The sequence below is a fragment of the Oryx dammah genome, unplaced genomic scaffold, assembly GCF_014754425.2.
Source record: "Oryx dammah isolate SB20612 unplaced genomic scaffold, SCBI_Odam_1.1 HiC_scaffold_2, whole genome shotgun sequence".
Taxonomy (NCBI): Eukaryota; Metazoa; Chordata; class Mammalia; order Artiodactyla; family Bovidae; genus Oryx; species Oryx dammah.
Window position 1 is genome coordinate 102,804,778 of NW_024070186.1, and position 17,744 is coordinate 102,822,521.

Genomic DNA, 17,744 nt, shown 5'->3' on the forward strand with positions numbered 1-17,744 from the left:
ACTGCAGTGGGTTGCCATTTCCTTCTCCAACGCATGAAAGTGAAAAGTGAAAGTGAAGTCGCTCAGTCGAGTCCGACTCTTAGCAACCCCATGGACTGCAGCCCACCAGGCTCCTCCGTCCATGGGATTTTCCAGGCAAGAGTACTGAAGTCGGGTGCCACTGCCTTCTCCGATTTGTTAGTCTAGCTACTAAAGATTTGTTTCTAAATCAAGAACTTCAAATTATGCAGAATCATAATTGGCTACACTTATCCCTTTTTTTAAATCCTCTGTGTGTAGTCATACATGCTTTCATTACTGTACAGAATCACTTATTACCTTCTATTAATCCCAGTACTACAGGACGCTGTATGTTGGGATAAAAACAATAATACTGGAATCAGAGTAACCAGTTTTGTCAAGACTAGTCAGAAGGAATTTTCTCATACTATTTGGAGCTCCAAGAAGAGGTAATGGTGGGTTGATTATGGTTCTCCTTCCCCTCTGTGAAGGTCTTTCTTTGTTCCTGAGCTATAAAGGGGGTTTTGTGAGATACTGATCATCAGCTCGGAGAAGGCAATGGCACCCCACTCCAGTACTCTTGCCTGGAAAATCCCATGGGTGGAGGAGCCGGGTGAACTGCCGTCTATGAGGTCGCGAAGAGTCGGACACGACTGAAGCGACTTAGCAGCAGCAGCAGCAGCAGCGACCATCAGCTACCCTGGGTTATTTATGTCAATGCTGACACATAGATGAGTGACTACTAAGATAATTAGCCTAATTGCAAATATATTATAAAATATAAATGAGATATATTTACATACATGTATAAAATTAAACTAATTATCTTAGTTGTCATATGCCCATGTGAATGCTGGCCCCAGAAAAATAGCATGTGATTCTATAACACTACATATTTGTGTATTCACTCAATATCAGTTAGACATTTCTTCGTGCCAGGAACTATGCCCTATATTATGGAATCAAAGGTAAAGAAAACAGAATCTTTGTCCTCAAGGAACTCTGTTTAGTTGGGGACATGATTGTGTAAACACATAATTAGAAATGCAGTGTAAAAAACAATTGCAATAGAGATTATGTTCCTTCATAGCTCCCACTCTCTTTCTCTCTGTGACTCCCTAGAGCATTTTCAGCGCTTTCAGAGAAATCCAAATACCATGATGTTAAACACAATAAACAGTAGAGGCAAAAACTTAATAAGAGGAAAATTAGTTCTATGCCCTTAACCTACCTGTAAACCATCAAATAAAGACTCCCTAGCACAAATGTTCTTTGTGTTGCTCTATTTCAGTTATTTTTTGTATCTCAGATTTGACATTTGAATTAATTTCCTTTAAATTATTGACCTTATAGTGGTTGTTGAACTGCCTTCTGTGTATTTGAGTTGCTTTATTTATTTATCAGAATCATTTATTTTTAAATCAGCATAGTTAGGCATGCTGCTGCTGCTGCTAAGTCACTTCAGTCATGTCCAACTCTGTGTGACCCCATAGACGGCAGCCCACCAGGGTCCCCTGTCCCTGGGATTCTCCAGGCAAGAACACTGGAGTGGGTTGCCATTTCCTTCTCCAATGCAATGAAAGTGAAAAGGGAAAGTGAAGTCACTCAGTCGTGTCCAACTCTTCAAAACCTCATGGACTGCAGCCCACCAGGCTCCTCTGTCCATGGGATTTTCCAGGCAAGAGTACTGGAGTGGGGTGCCATTGCCTTCTCCTAGTCTTCTGCAAATTAATTTGGTTTAAAACACTGAGATTTGGAGGGGCCTAATTTATTCATCATGCACATAATACCATAAATATTTATAGAATTCTATAACATAGTAAATTATCTTATATTAGAAATTCTAGTTATTTCATGATACTGCATATATTTTTAGAAGTATTTGATTTTTACATCTAATTTTTAAAAAAATAACAAGTGCTTATTGAGTACAAATTTTAAAAAGTCTGACTATCAAAATATAGAATAAGATTCAAGGTCCTCTATTGAAAAACAATGGAGTGGGTTGCCATTTCCTTCTCCAATATTCTTGCCTGGGAAATCTTATCAACAGGGAAGCCTGGCAGGCTACAGTCCAGGAGGTCACAAAGAGTTGAACACGACTAAGCAAATGAACAGCTTTAAAACATAAACAGTGGGCCTCCAAGATGGCATTAGTTGTAAAGAACCTGCCTGCCAATGAAGGAGATATGAGATGTGGGTTCAATCCCTGGGTCAGGAGGATCCCCTGGAGTAGTAAATGGCAACCCACTCCAGTATTCTTGCTTGGAAAATTCCATGGATAGAGGAGCCTGTGGGCTACTGTCATGGGGTTGCAAACAGTCAGACATGACTGAGCACACATGCATGCAGGACACTAATACAACACTCAGAAAACGAGGATCACGGACGGCAGCCGGTCCCATCACTTCACGGGAAAAAGATGGGGAAACAGTGGGTACAGTGTCAGACTTTATTTTGGGGGGCTCCAAAATCGCTGCAGATGGTGATTGTAGCCATGAAATGAAAAGACCCTTACTCCTTGGAAGGAAAGTTATGACCGACCTAGACAGCATATTCAAAAGCAGAGACATTACTTTGCCGACTAAGGTCGTCTAGTCAAGGCTATGGTTTTTCCAGTGGTCATGTATGGATGTGAGAGTTGGACTGTGAAGAAGGCTGAGCGCCGAAGAATTGATGCTTTTGAACTGTGGTGTTGGAGAAGACTCTTGAGAGTCCCTTGGACTGCAAGGAGATCCAACCCGTCCATTCTGAAGGAGATCAGCCCTGGAATTTCTTTGGAAGGAATGATGCTGAAGCTGAAACTCCAGTACTTTGGCCACCTCATGTGAAGAGTTGACTCATTGGAAAAGACTCTGATGCTGGGAGGGATTGGGGGCAGGAGGAGAAGGGGACGACAGAGGATGAGATGGCTGGATGGCATCACCGACTCGATGGACGTGAGTCTGAGTGAACTCTGGGAGTTGGTGATGGCCAGGCAGGCCTGGCGTGCTGCAATTCATGGGGTCGCAAAGAGTCGGAATGACTGAGCGACTGAACTGAACTGAATGGAGGCTTTTTAAAAAAAACTACCAGTGTGTTTGACAGGTTTTTACCATGTTAGTATGTTACTTTTAGTGGTTATATAGAATTTCTTAGTGTTGCAGTAATATAAATTATATACCCGATTCTCTAAGACAGACATTCTGATTTTTTAAAAACATTTTTCTTTTATAAACAATAATGCAAGAAACTCTATTAGATGGACAATTTCCACGTACGTGGGCTTATCTGCAGAAAGGTTCCTGGCAGTAGAATTGCTGGGTTAGAGCAAATTTTTAAGGCAAACTTTCAGAGCTTAATTGTTCCCCACCTCCTTTTGATAACAACCCCTTTCAGGTGGTTGATTTAACTGTAATGAACGATGGAACCAGCAAGCTCTCTCTTGCCAGATGGCTCTCAGTTTCTTTCTTTGCTGTCATAACGTGTGTGTGTATGTGCTGAGTTGTGTCCGACTCTTTGCAACCCCATAGCCCCCCAGGCTCCTCTGTCCATGGGACTTCTCAGGCAAGAACACTGGAGTGGGTTGCCATCTTCCCAACCCGGGAGTGAAACCATGTCTCCTGCACTGGCCGGCAGATTCTTCACCACTGCACCCCCTAGGAAGCCCATGCTTTAATTGCTACTGTCACAATATAGGGTTATTAATTTCTGATTTCTGCTATTAATGATTAAACTAATGATTTTTATTATTAAAGATTTTTCTTCCTTTCTTTTCCTTGTATATGTCCCTTTAGGACCACAGTCTAGATACAGTCTCAATTCTTCCACATTTTAAAGCAATTTGAGTGCACACAGTCTTTTCTATTGCAGTATGTCACAACTATCATTTTAGGTTGTTCATGCAACCAAATGTAGACTCTCATCATCACCCTATACACTCACTGTGTCTGCTGCTGCTGCTGCTGCTGCTAAGTCGCTTCAGTCATGTCTGTCTGGTGACAATTAAATAAATGAACTTTAATTGCTACAAAAAAAAACTGGACTTATACAATCATCCATGTTCAAAGTTAAAAACAATTAGTAAACTCAGATAAGCAAAAAAAGGATAAGAATCAACTATAATCCTACTATCAAGAGACAGTCACTGAGAACACTTTGGTTAATGCACTTTCAAACTTATTTTCTGTGTAAAAGCTGTTTTGGTCATGAGACATATGATTTAATTATACTGACTATACTGTTATCTGCTTCCCCCTGGTAATTATATAGCATGCTTCTTTTCCTATAAGCTAAATATTCCTTCGTTTCTTTTAACTGCCCTATATTCTATTGTATGGATTTCCCATAATTTAATTAATCCTTTATTTTTAGACATTTAAATTGCTTCTAATTTTTATTTATGTAAGAAATTTTGTGATGATTATCTTTAACCAAAACTATACACCCAATCTTAATTTAAGGTAAAAATTCCTGAAATTGAATTATGGATCAAAGAATTTTGCCATCTTGATGGCCAGTGTTTGAAAACAGAGTATTAAGCAGACCCTTTTCAGGTCAGTTTGGCCTCTGTTCCTGTTAGTTCAATCGGCCCTGACTTTATGGCTCTTTGTGTTAATCCTTGCTCCATCAATCACTACTCTTAACCCAACTACTATCTTTACACACCCTGTTCCCATACACTCCTCTTTTCTCGAGTTTCTGGAGAAAGTTTTCCCTTTATTTTTTCTCTGGAGCCTGTGACATAGGTCCTTCAGGAGAAGGTAGCTGCTCCTACCTCTGCCCTAAACATAGAGGACATCACACTTTTCTCTGCATATTGTGTGCTCAAAACTCTTTGTGATTCCATGGACTGTAGCATGCCAGGGTCCTCTGTCAATGGACTTTTCCAGGCAAGAATACTGAAGTGGGTTGCCACTTCTTTCTAAGGGGAACTTCCTGACCCAGGGATTGAACTCACATCTCTTGCATTGCAGGTGGATTCTTTACCACTGGGCCACCTGGGAATCCCTTTTCTTTCTTTACCATGAGTTTTGTCATTGTTGTTGTTCAGTCACTAAGTCATGTCCGACTCTTTGCAAGGTCATGGACTTCAGCCTCACGGACCTCCCAGCCCATCACTGTCTCCTGGAGTTTGCCCAAGTTCATGTCGATTGAGTTGGTGATGCTATCCAACCATCTCATCATTTGTCACCCTCTTTTCCTCCTGCCTTCGATGTTTCCCAGCATCAGGGTCTTTTCCAATAAGCTGGCTTCTTCCCATTAGGTAGCCAAAGTACTGGAGCTTCAGCTTCAGCATCAGTCCTTCCAATGAACATTCAGGGATGATTTCCTTTAGGATTGACTGATTTGATCTCCTTGCTATGCAAGGGGACTTTAAAGAGTCTTCTCCCAACGCCGCAATTTGAGAGCGTCAGTTCTTCAGCACTCAGCCTTCTTTATGGTTCACCTCTCACATCCATACACGACTACTAGAAAGACTTTAGCTTTGATTAAACAGACCTCTGTCAGCAAAGTTATTTCTACAAAATATTACTTTAAGTTTTCTGTCTGTCTTTCAGGACTTGTCTACTATACACAGTCAATAATAGATGATGCTCCAATCATTCTGAAGCACTTGCAATTTTCAATAGAGACCGTACTTTATGTCTGGACATTTGCCTCTTTTCCTGAAATACCTTTCTCCTTGGCCATCTGACAAATTCCTTGTCATCCTTCAAAAGTGCCTTCTCTCTGAAGCACTCATGCAGTACTGCCTGTCCCTCACCAAGTAACATCTCATATATCCCTTTACATTTCAACAAACATCAAAGTAATCATTTATGTATAAAAACTCCTCCCTGCTAGACGGAACTTCCCAAAGGAGAGAAAGTCTCTTTTATCCTCACACTTCAATTTCCTCAATGCACCTATTGTTAATAAGACTCATATAAATAGATTTGTGTAATGATGTTTCTCACTAATAAAATGCTCAATAAATGGTAGCTATTGCTATTGTTATTATCTTATTACTTTGGTCACCTGATGTGGAGAGCTGACTCATTTAAAAAGACCTTGATGCTGGGAAAGATTGAAGGCAAAAGGAGAAAAGGTCGACTCAAATAAGTTTTTGGCAAATGTTCTTTATGATTTCTTTTTATTTTGGGCCTAGAAAATAATATAGTGTAGTATAGTATAACTTATCTAAGAATATAGCATATTAACCAAAAAGCTTCACTGCCTACAATTAAGAATTTAATAGATATTTTAATAATTTACCTTTGGCCAAATTAAGGGTGATTTGTAGCCTTGCTTGGGCTTCCCCAGTGACTCTGTGATAAAGAATCTGCCTGCAGTGCAGGAGTCTCAAACGCTGCGGGTTCAATCCCTGGGTCAGGGAGATCCCCTGGAAGAGGGCATGGCAACCCACTGCAGTATTCTGGCCTGGAGAATTCCCTGGACAGAGGAGTCTGGCAGGCTACAGTCCACAGGGTCATAAAAAGTCAGACAGGACTGAAATGACTTAGCATAGCATAGCCTTGCTTTAGAAATGGTCCATCTAGAATTCAGTTCAGTTCAATTCAGTCATTCAGTCATGTCCGACTCTGCAATCCTGCGGATTGCAGCATGCCAGGCTTCTCTGTCCATCACCAACTCCCAGAGCTTACTCAAACTAATGTCCATCGAGTTGGTGATGCCATCCAACCATCTCATCCTCTGTCGTCCCCTTCTCCTCATGCTTTCAGTCTTTGCCAGCATCAGGGTCTTTTTCAAGGAGTCAGTTCTTAGCATCAGGTGGTCAAAGTATTGGAGTTTCAGCTTTAGCATCAGTCCTTCCAACGAATATTCAGGACTGATTTTTTAGGATGGACTGGTTGGATCTCCAGCACCACAGTTCAAAAGCATCAATTCTCTAGCACTCAGCTTTCTTTTAGTCCAGTTCTCACATCCATACATGACTACTGGAAAAACCATAGCTTTGACTAGACAGATCTTTGTTGGCAAGGTAATGTCTCTGCTTTTTAATATGCTGTCTAGGTTGGTCATAGCTTATCTTCCAAGGACCAAGCAGCTTTTAATTTCACAGCTGCAATCACCATCTGCAGTGACTTTGGAGCCCCAAAAAATAAAGTCTGTCACTGCTTCCATTGTTTCCCCATCTATGTGCCATGAAGTGATGGGACCAGATGCCATGATCTTCGTTTTCTGAATGTTGAGCTTTAAGCCAACTTCTTCACTCTCCTCTTTCACTTTCATCAAGAGGCTCTTTAGTTCTTCTTCACTTTCTGCCATAAGGGTGGTGTCATCTGCATATCTGAGGTTATTGATATTTCTCCTGGCAATCTTGATTCCAGCTTGTGCTTCATCCAGTATGGCGTTTCTCATGATGTACTCTGCATAGAAGTTAAATAAGCAGGGTGACAATATACAGCCTTGACGTACTCCTTCTATTTGGAACCAGTCTGTTGTTCCATGTCCAGTTCTAACTGTTGCTTCTTGACCTGTAAACAGGTTTCTCACGAGGCAGGTCAGGTGGTCTGGTATTCCCATTTCTGTAAGAATTTTCCACAGTTTGTTGTGATCCAAATAGTCAAAGGTTTTGGCATAGTCAATAAAGCCGAAGTAGATGTTTTTCTGGAATTATCTTGCTTTTTTGATGATCCAGCAGATGTTGGCAATTTGATTTCTGATTCCTCTGCCTTTTCTAGATCCAGCTTGAACATCTGGAAGTTCACAGTTCATACACCATTGAAGCCTGTCTTGGAGAATTTTGAGCGTTACTTTGCTAGCATGTGAGCTGAGTGCAAATGTGCAGTAGCTTGAACATTCTTTGGCATTGGTTTTCTTGGGGATTGGAATGAAACCTGACCTTTTAAAGTCCTGTGGTCATTGCTGAGTTTTCCAAATTTGCTGGCATATTGAGTGCAGCACTTTCACAGCATCGTCTTTTAGGATTTGAAATAGCTCAGCTGGAATTCCATCACCTCCACTAGCTTTGTTTGTAGTGATGCTTCCTAAGGCCCACTTGACTTCACATTCCAGGATGTCTGGTTCTAGGTGAGTGATCACACCATCGTGGTTTTCTGGGTGATGAAGATCTTTTTTGTACAGTTCTTCTGTGTATTCTTGCCACCTCTTCTTAATATCTTCTCCTTCTGCTAGGTCCATACCATTTCTGTCCTTTATTGTGCCCATCTTTGCATGAAACGTTCCCTTGGAATCTCCAATTTTCTTGAAGAGGTCTCTAGTCTTTCCCATTCTATTATTTTCCTCTATTTCTTTGGATTTATCACACTGACCATCTAGAATTACTGCACCTAATCATCATGTCATATATTTTAGGGATTTGACCATTCATTTAGACACATGGTTAAAAGGTGCAAAACAGATTTTGGAAGATTTTTTGACTCTCCCTGCAGATTTCCCCTAGGCCAACCTCTGAATGGAGGCTTTGATTATTTTTACACCAGGACATGTCCTAGTTAAGTTCCCAAGATTTCTTAAGAGAATATAGGACTTGCTTCCATCTCAGCTGATAACCTGTGTAAAATAGCAACAGAGCTAAACTTCAGGTTGTAGTCAGAAAATAAAAATTAACTCTTTATTGCTCTTTTTATTCTCTTCCATTTTCTACATTTTCTGCCTTTGTTATCAGGACAAAATAAAACTTATTTTAAGAAAAAGAACCAACTGTATGAAACTTGCTGTTGAATTTATTAATTATAGAGATGCTATGGAATAGAAGATATTATTTAATACATCACTGGTATCAAAAATGTCATGAAATACAAAGCTTCTGAATGAAAATCTTCCTACTTGTAACTCAGACCATGTTACAAAATGTATAAGAAGCTGAGGATCTCCTCAAGAAAGCATAAATTTTTACTCTAATAATCCATGTGAATATTGTCACTGGTCAGTATTGTCACTGATCGTCTGTCTAACCTTGTATATCATTTGACACGCAATAGGATTATATCCTACTCTTGTGAATTAACTGTACCCTTTGCTCCTCTTCTCTTTGTGCTGATTTCTTTGGTTCTCCTTTATGTGTACTATTCTATGTATTATTTATACACACTGTTCTATGTACTAATACTTCTCTTTCTTGGGGAAGGGTAAGAGAGCAAATAAACAGATAGAAAATACAATAAATCTCCAGAATTTATCATCCTTGGGAGAACTAATAAAATCATCCTTCGGAGAACTAACAAAATCAGTCTCCTTTGTACTTACCTAGTTTTCCCTTTCCACTTCCCACAGAATCTAGTATTTAGTATATACTCATCAATAGTTGTGCTTTGTGTAGATAAAACACAGCAGAGTAGGAAAAGGTGTACTTCAAAGCAGTAAGCAGAAAATCCTAATTTCATTTTAAAACTACACTGATTCTAGCTATAAATTCTTATCATTCGCAAAAGTATGTTTCACTTATGAAGTTTCCTTCATCCATTAATTGTTACAAGAAGATAATTTTGCTCTGAGCAGCAAAGAAATAATCAAAGCAATATCACAAGATTACACTTATACTAAAGGCTTTAGGAAACCCCTAATAGTTTTCATGAAATACATCAGCAACTCCAAGGAAAGAACTTGGACCACACTGTACATCCCTTTAGGGCTGGGTTTTGTCATTTGCTAGGACAGTAAATTTGCTTTATCAGTTGCAAACATTTTAAAACAGGCTAAATTCTAATATGTACGGATTTGTTTCACATGGTCTCTAGTTTTCCTCTGATTTTAGGAGTCTATGATTCCTGTGTAACCCTTCTATTTCCCAAGATATTTTTCTTTTGTAATACAATCAGAGTTAAAAGTAGGAAGGTTTTTATTTGGAAGCTTTGTATTTCATGACACTCTTGATATCTTTCAAAATTTTTGATTGCCAACAATAAATGCCCTGTTTTGAAAAGCAAAACAAAAAACACAGAGATGAGAAGATATTGAATAGCTAAATGGTGGAGATTTTTAACTTGAATGGTAGTTTTGTGTAAATGTTCACATATACCGACTCCACATATACTTCGTACCTCCTCTTGCTGAGTTACTTTCCATATGCAGTATGCCCATGGGGGTGTCTATTCAATACTAAGAGTGCCTCTTATAACAGTGGATGTGCAAAGTACCTAAAATTTCTTGCCTGACAAATGCAATCGTTAGTACCATTATTCATTAATTGTAATTACTTTCATATAACTTTTAAAGAGTACTCTTACACAATTTTAATTTAGTTATCTATACTGTTAAAAAACTAAAAGTTTTTGGATGTTATTAGTGAGACAATGTCAGGTAGGAAAACTATGACTGAAGTTTCTAACTAGCTTTCAACTACCAGGGGCCAATGTGTGTTTGTGAGTTTCTCAGTGATGTCTGACTCTTTGTGATTCCATGGACTATAGCCCACCAGCCTCCTCTGTCCCTGGAATCCTCCAGGCAAGAATACTGGAGTGGGTTGCGATTTCCTTTGCCAGGGGATCTTCCTGACCCACGGATCAAACCTGGGTCTCCGCATTGTAAGCAGATTCTTTACCAGCTGAGCCAGCAGGAAAACCCACCAGGGGCTAATAGTAGTAGTTTAAATATAAGTTGGCTTAAAACTCAACATTCAGAAAACTAAGATTATGGCATCTGGTCCTTTTCCTTCATGGCAAATAGATGGGGAAACAATGGAAACAGTGAGAGATTTTATTTTCTTGGGCTCCAAAATCACTGCAGATGGTGACTGCAGCCGTGAAATTAAAAGATGTTTGCTCCTTGGAAGAAAAGCTATGACCAAACTAGTCAGCATATTAAAAAGCAGAGACATTACTTTGCCAACAAAGGTCTGTCTAGTCAAAGCTATGGTTTTTCTAGTAGTCATGTATGGATGTGAAAGTTGGACTATAAAGAAAGCTGAGCACTGAAGAACTGATGCTTTTGAACTGTGGTGTTGGAGAAGTGTCTTGAGAGTCCCTTGGACTGCAAGGAGATCCAACCAGTTCATCCTAAAGGAAATCAGTCCTGAATATTCATTGGAAAGACTGATGCTGAAGCTGAAACTTCAATACTTTGGCCACCTGATGCGAAGAACTGACTCCTTGGAAAAGACTCTGATGCTGGGAAAGATTGAAAGCGGGAGGAGAAGGGGATGACAGAGGATGAGATGGCTGGATGGCATCGCCAGCTCAATGGACATGAGTTTGAGCATGCTCCAGGAGTTGGTGATGGACAGCAAAGCCTGGCGTGCTGCAGTCCATGGGGTTGCAAAGATTTGGACACGACTGAGCGACTGAACTGAACTGATCGGTCAACATAAAAGTTCTGATATTACAGTCTCCATGGATTCTACTCATGGAATGAACATTTCTTATTGCAGTGATCATTTGGTTGCAAACTAGGCACATTATTGATGACTCTTTGTTGCACACTGCCACTGTCTACACAGCCTCTGCCACTACTGTCCATATGCATTATCCCATCAGTAAAAGGCATCAGAATCATGGACTGGATCACTGGAAGAGATTCTCAAATCTAGTCCCAGGCTTTCAAGTAAATAAGAAATTTTTTAATGCAAAAATTGAAAACTGCCAAACTTAAATGTGCCTATTATAATAGGTTGTTTGAAAAGTGAATGATACATGTTAGGAAGGGGCCATGATGGGAAGAGGGACATTAGCAATATGAAGCTTTGGAACGTCTGTTTTGGAATCGTGTATAGGGAAAGAGGCAGAAGGTGTGACTTTCTGCAGATCACTGACCCTCACCATAAAGTGAAAGTGAAAATCGCTCAGCTGTGTCCGACTCCTTGCAATCCCATGGACTATACCCTTCATGGAATTGTCCAGGCCAGAACACTGGAGTGGGTGGCCTTTCCCTTCTCCAGGGGATCTTCCCATCCCAGGGATCAAATCCAGGTTTCCCGCATTGCAGGTGGATTCTTTACCAGCTGAGCCACAAAGGAAGCCCGACTGTCACTCTGCTGCTGCTGCTAAGTCGCTTCAGTCGTGTCCGACTCTGTGCGACCCCATAGACGGCAGCCCTCCAAGAACACTGGAGTGGGTTTCCATTTCCTTCTCCAATGCATGAAAGGAAAAAGTGAAAGGGAAGTCGCTCAGTCGTGTCCGACTCTGTGCGACCCCATAGACGGCAGCCCACCAGGCTCCCCCGTCCTTGGGATTCTCCAGGCAAGAACACTGGAGTGGGTTGCCGTTTCCTTCTCCAATGCATGAAAGGAAAAAGTGAAAGTGAAGTCGCTCAGTCGTGTCCGACTCTTCGTGACCCCGTGGACTGCAGCCCACCAGGCTCCTCTGTCCATGGAATTTTCCAGGCAAGAGTACTGGAGCACTAAGCCAACTCTAAATCTGGTGTTCAGAAACCATCTATGTGACACAAAGGTCCCCTCTTTCTAGTACATCATGATTCCTCTTAACCAATACGTATTGATTTTACCTGAGGAAAGTGTACATAGGGGAATGAGACGGAGGGTAGATTTTAAGACAGCATGTTATGATTCCTCTAGTGTTAGACTCGTCATTTCTTTCATAATTAAACTCAGAATTGGTAAGCTTGGGAAGACCTATTGGGATTTTGAAGTCTGCCAAAATCTCTACTGTAGATGAATCTGTATTTTTCTGTACTTTTAGCTGCTCCATTTTGTATACGTACTTACTGTTTCCTGTGGGAGAACCACCTTGGTAAGAGCCTCTGAAGATGGCATAGGTGTGCGCAACTTCATCCAACAAAATACTGTAACTAGTACCTTTCTTTAATGTTTTAAGAAGGCCTGTTAATTGTTTCTTTCCTTTTTAAGTCAGGAATGCTGAGAAAATTAAATGAAAAAAAATGTCTGGAAAAGAATTTAATATTTATTTATTAGCTAGCAATTTGTAGGTATTTATTTCTTAGAGTTGTGAGCTTTACATGACAATCATTGCTGGGTTAACTGTTCTTTAAGATCACTATCAATTATTACCTAATTAAATGACTGTGTTGGACCTACTTTTAAAGAACATCTGCGTTCAAAAGATTCATAAATGAGTCCTTTCTAGTCTCTAAAAGACAAGCTTTCATTGCTCTCAAAAGATGACTGAGACTCAAGGGAAAAGAAACTGAGTAAAGACAATGAAAATCTTTTTTTTTTTTCCTTCAAAAAACAGCAGTGTGTAACTAGAGTGAATCATTGTTTAAATTAAATTAATAGCAGCCCAAAGGAGTTGTTTTTGCCATTTGATTCAGAAAATCCTGATTGTGTGAATACAGAAGCACAGTAGGAACTGGGATGCTGGCACAGTTACTGATACAGGGACTACAAGCCATGTGTGCGGTGCTGTACTTAATCACTCAGTAGTGTCCGACTCTTTGTGACCTCATGGACTGTAGCCCACTAGGCTCCTCTGTCCCTGGGGATTCTCCAGGCAAGAATACTGGAGAGGGTTACTATGACCTCCTCCAGGCGATCTTCTAGACCCAGCAATCGAACTGGAGTCTCCTGCATTGCAGGCTGATTCTTTACCAACAAGCCTTTTAGGTAGGAGAGAAGGAAAACTTTGGATTTTACTTTTCACGCATTGTTTTTACTCAACTAGGAATAATCTCACTTTTCCATTGTGTTCACGTTTATTTTCTCCTTTACTTCACCTATCTAATTTAAAAAATACTGTAATCTGAGTCTCTCTTTTCATATTAAGCATGTTTCATTTTGTTTCCTGGCTTTTAAGATCTATGAGGCTTTAATGGCAAATATTGTACATATTTTATCTTCTATGGAATTTTAGGTCTTAATTGTCAATGGAGGAGCCCCTGCATTACACTGGAAAAATCTAAATCTAAATTATGAAATCCTAAGGAAAAAATTTTATCATCTCCTCCAAATTTAAAATTAATTGATGGGAAATAGTTGAATGTCATATTCACTGCCCTCAGCCTTCCCACACTTGCCAAGTTCCCCATGACTGTCAGCTCATAGCAATTATTCATAGTATTCTTATGTTCATTTCTGCAGGGCATTAGCAAAACTGGTACAATTGTTTTCGTTCTTTGCTAATATATGTACATGTACCTGGGAAAGATAAAGAGAATTGTGAAAATCATACATCAATTTATGTTCCCTGTGCAATAATCCAATCAATTTTAAAATCCAGCAACCAAAACACTGGGAAGCAAATTCACAGATATTATAATATCTATTATCTTCTACAAATGGCTCATACATATTGATATTAAAAATACTATTAGCACAATTAAAAGCAAAAGATATAATCAGATAATTCACAAGTGCTAGAATTATAAACAGTTTTAAAACCCATGCAAAAATGTTCATTTCATTATAATCAGAGTAATACATATTAAACAATGGCTTAGCATGTTGTTAGTCATAACTTTCCTCCCAAGGAGTAAGCGTCTTTTAATTTCATGGCTGCAATCACCATCTGCAGTGATTTTGGCGCCCCCCAAAATAAAGTCTGACATTGTTTCCACTGTTTCCCCATCTATTTCCCATGAAGTGATGGGACCAGATGCCATGATCTTAGTTTTCTGAATGTTGAGCTTTAAGCCAACTTTTTCACTCTCCTCTTTCACTTTCATCAAGAGGCTTTTTAGTTCCTCTCCAGGAGTTGGTGATGGATAGGGAGGCCTGGTGTGCTGCAATTCATGGGGTCGCAAAGAGTCAGACACAACTGAGCAACTGAACTGAACTCAACTAGCATGTTGTGTTTATCAAATTAGTACAGATTTATAAAACTGAGACCAGCTTGTTAAGGAGAAACGCTTCTAGGATGAGAGTGAATTGACAACAACCTTGGAAAAGCAATTTGACAATAATGATTCTTAAAATGTTCATCACTTCTTATTCAGTAATTCTATGTCTAGGAATCTTTCCTAAGAAAATATCCTTAATATAGAAAAAACTACAAAGTTGTTCATCCTTTTGTCATTTAAAATATAAAAAGACTGGATGCAACATAAATGTCTAACAATAAACAAATGACTAAGTAAACTATAACTCAACTGATGTCACTGTGCATTCGTATAAAACAACTAAGCAGAAGTTACCATGAAGATGGAGATGGTGATAATGTTAGTGAAAAACACTGAACACATGATTTTTTAATTATTATTATTTTAGTTATGAAAAGCAAACCAAGTAGAATACAAAGAAGCAAAAGTTGGAAGGAAATACAACCTAATATTTTCTAAAGTGATGGAAACTAAATTTTTTCATTTGTATTCCACACTTCTCCCACTTTATATATTATACATATCTTCTCTTATAATTGGGCTTCCCTGATAGCTCAGTTGGTAAAGAATCCACCTGCAATGCAGGAGACCCCTGTTCGATTCCAGGGTTAGGAAGATCGGCTGGAGAAGGGATAGACTACCCAATCCAGTATTCTCGGGCTTTTCTTGTGGCTCAGCTGGTAAAGAATCTGCCTGCAATGCAGGAGACCTGGGTTTGATCCCTGGGTTGGGAAGATCCCCTGGAGAAGGGAAAGTCTATACACTCTAGTATTCTGGCCTGGAGAATTCCATAGAATCACAAAGAGTTGGACAGGACTGAGAGACTTTCACTTTTCTCTTATAACATTTATTTAAAGAAATTAAAAGTACATTAAAGAATAAAGGAAGAATGATAGTTAACATGGAGCAAAAATTAGGCTAATAAATGTGGATTCAACCCTTATAGTCCATTCCAAAGGTGATCGTATTTTCACTGGCCTTTGCAAATTGTCATCGCTCTGAAAGTTGATGATTGAATTGATTTCTGGGAAGATAATATAATGCCTAAAGTGTAAGGAATTAGAATGTTGTTACTTATAATCTGCTTTTTTTTAACTTTATTTTATATTGGAGTATAGTTGATTAACAATGTTATTAATAGTTTCAGGTGTACAACAAGGTGATTCAGGTATATGTATACATGTCTCTGTTCTTTTTCAAATTCCTTTCTTGATTAGGCTGTTATATAACACTGAGCAGAGTCCCCTGTGCTATACAGTAGGTCCTTGTTGGTTATTCATTTTAAATATAGCAGTGCATAAATGTCAATCCCAGAATGCTTTTCTTGCTTTATAATTAAACTATGAAAAGGAATATGCAAAGTCAAGGAAAGGTCCTCTAAAAATAACAAGTACTTTAAATGGGAAGATTATCAAGGAACAGGGGCTTCCCCAGTGGCTCAGCAAAAAAGAATCTGCCTGCAATGCAGGAGACCAGGTTTTATCCCCAGGTCGGGAAGATCCCCTGGAGAAGGGAATGGCTACCCACTCTTGCCTGGAGTATTCTTGTCTGGAGAATTCCATGGACAAAGCAGTCTGGTGGGCTACAGTCTGTAGGATCACAAAGAGTCGGACATGACTGACACGACTTAACATGCATCAAGGAACACATACCCAACAGCTACGTTTAGCTTTATATTATAAAATACTAACCAACTTTTTAAGACAAAGTAGGCAATTTATGCTCATTGATATACTTCAAATACATTCTAATCTGACGCGACTTAGCATGCATCAAGGAACACATACCCAATAGCTACGTTTAGCTTTATATTATAAAATACTATCCAACTTTTTAAGACAAAGTAGGCAATTTATGCTCATTGATATACTTCAAATACGTTCTAATTATAAAGTTCACCTCACACTTTTAAAATAATTGTGTAAACTTAATTACTTTCCAAACCTTTATTAAGTATCTTTTTGCTAGAGGCTTAGGCATTATTATGTAAATTCTTAGGCATATGAATTGAGCAAAATTTAAAATGCCACTTACCTGTCATGCTTTTTTTCTATGAGAAATCCTTATGTAGCCATAAGCAAGTGTATGAATTAAAAATACTCCCGCAAGCTTTTTTTCTAAGTAATGTTGCTCTGTTGTTAGAAGTGTCAGTAAACTTTATCTGTACCTCAGTTTTTTCTCTCTTCTGAAAATCTTCTGCATGTACTTTGTTCAGTTACAAACAGGAAATGTGGTGATGGAGGCTTTTAGAGTTTTGATCTGAAACCAGTAGGCTGTTAAACTTTTTTGTGAAACGTGAGAAGTAAAATCCCACAAGCCTCTGTACCCTGGTATTTGAACTTTTATCAGTACCTAACTAACGTTAAAACAAATAATAAAATCAATGTGTAAATTAGACTAGGCAGGATGAGATGGTTTGGATGGCATCACTGACTCAATGGACGTGAGTTTGAGCAAACTCCAAGAGATAGTGAAGGACAGGGAAGCCTGGCGTGCTGCAGTCCGTAGGGTTGCAAAGAGTCGGATACAACTTAGCGACTGAACAACAAGGATTCCCCATCTTTCAGGAGAAAATCTAGGGATCTCCTCCCAAGTGAGGTCATATGAAGACAAAATAAAATACACTAAACTGAGGAGGAAACGGTAAGAAGCCCCCAGGCATGCTCAGCTGTCGACTGTGTTATATTTCAGGTGTCAGAGGAAAGGAAATTAACACACTTGGAGTACTTACTTATCAGGTACCTTCTGTACCTAACTCCACTGGGAGATTGGGTGCCTGCCTTTTTCCTGCCAACCTTGCTCCTGAAACATGGGTCTCTCTCTCCAATCTAGGGCCACACTGTGACAAGCTCCAGCTCTCTCCTATCCTGGGGTCTCAGAATCAGAAGTCCTTAAATGTTAGTGTGCATAGTATGTTACGCAGCATTAGTTTAACATGCATATTCCTTAGCCCTGCTGAATCAGAATATTTGGAGTGCAAATCTGCATTTTCACAATTACCGTTGCTTATTTTAATATAAGTGTTCTGGATAATTCTCTGAGAAATCCATATATGTGTGTGTGTGTGT

The 17,744-nt window shown here is 39.3% G+C and overlaps 1 protein-coding gene across 1 annotated transcript in view; it reads right to left on the reverse strand.

Moving 5' to 3' along the window:
- LOC120851897 (T-cell receptor-associated transmembrane adapter 1) overlaps window positions 1-16,912 on the reverse strand; it is a 44,383-nt gene extending 27,471 nt beyond the window's left edge. The window contains exon 1 of the mRNA XM_040224973.1: window positions 16,711-16,912. Within this exon, the coding sequence (XP_040080907.1) occupies window positions 16,711-16,717 (7 nt within the window). The 5' untranslated portion in view covers window positions 16,718-16,912. The remainder of the gene's footprint in view (window positions 1-16,710) is intronic.
- Window positions 16,913-17,744: the final 832 nt, after the last annotated feature.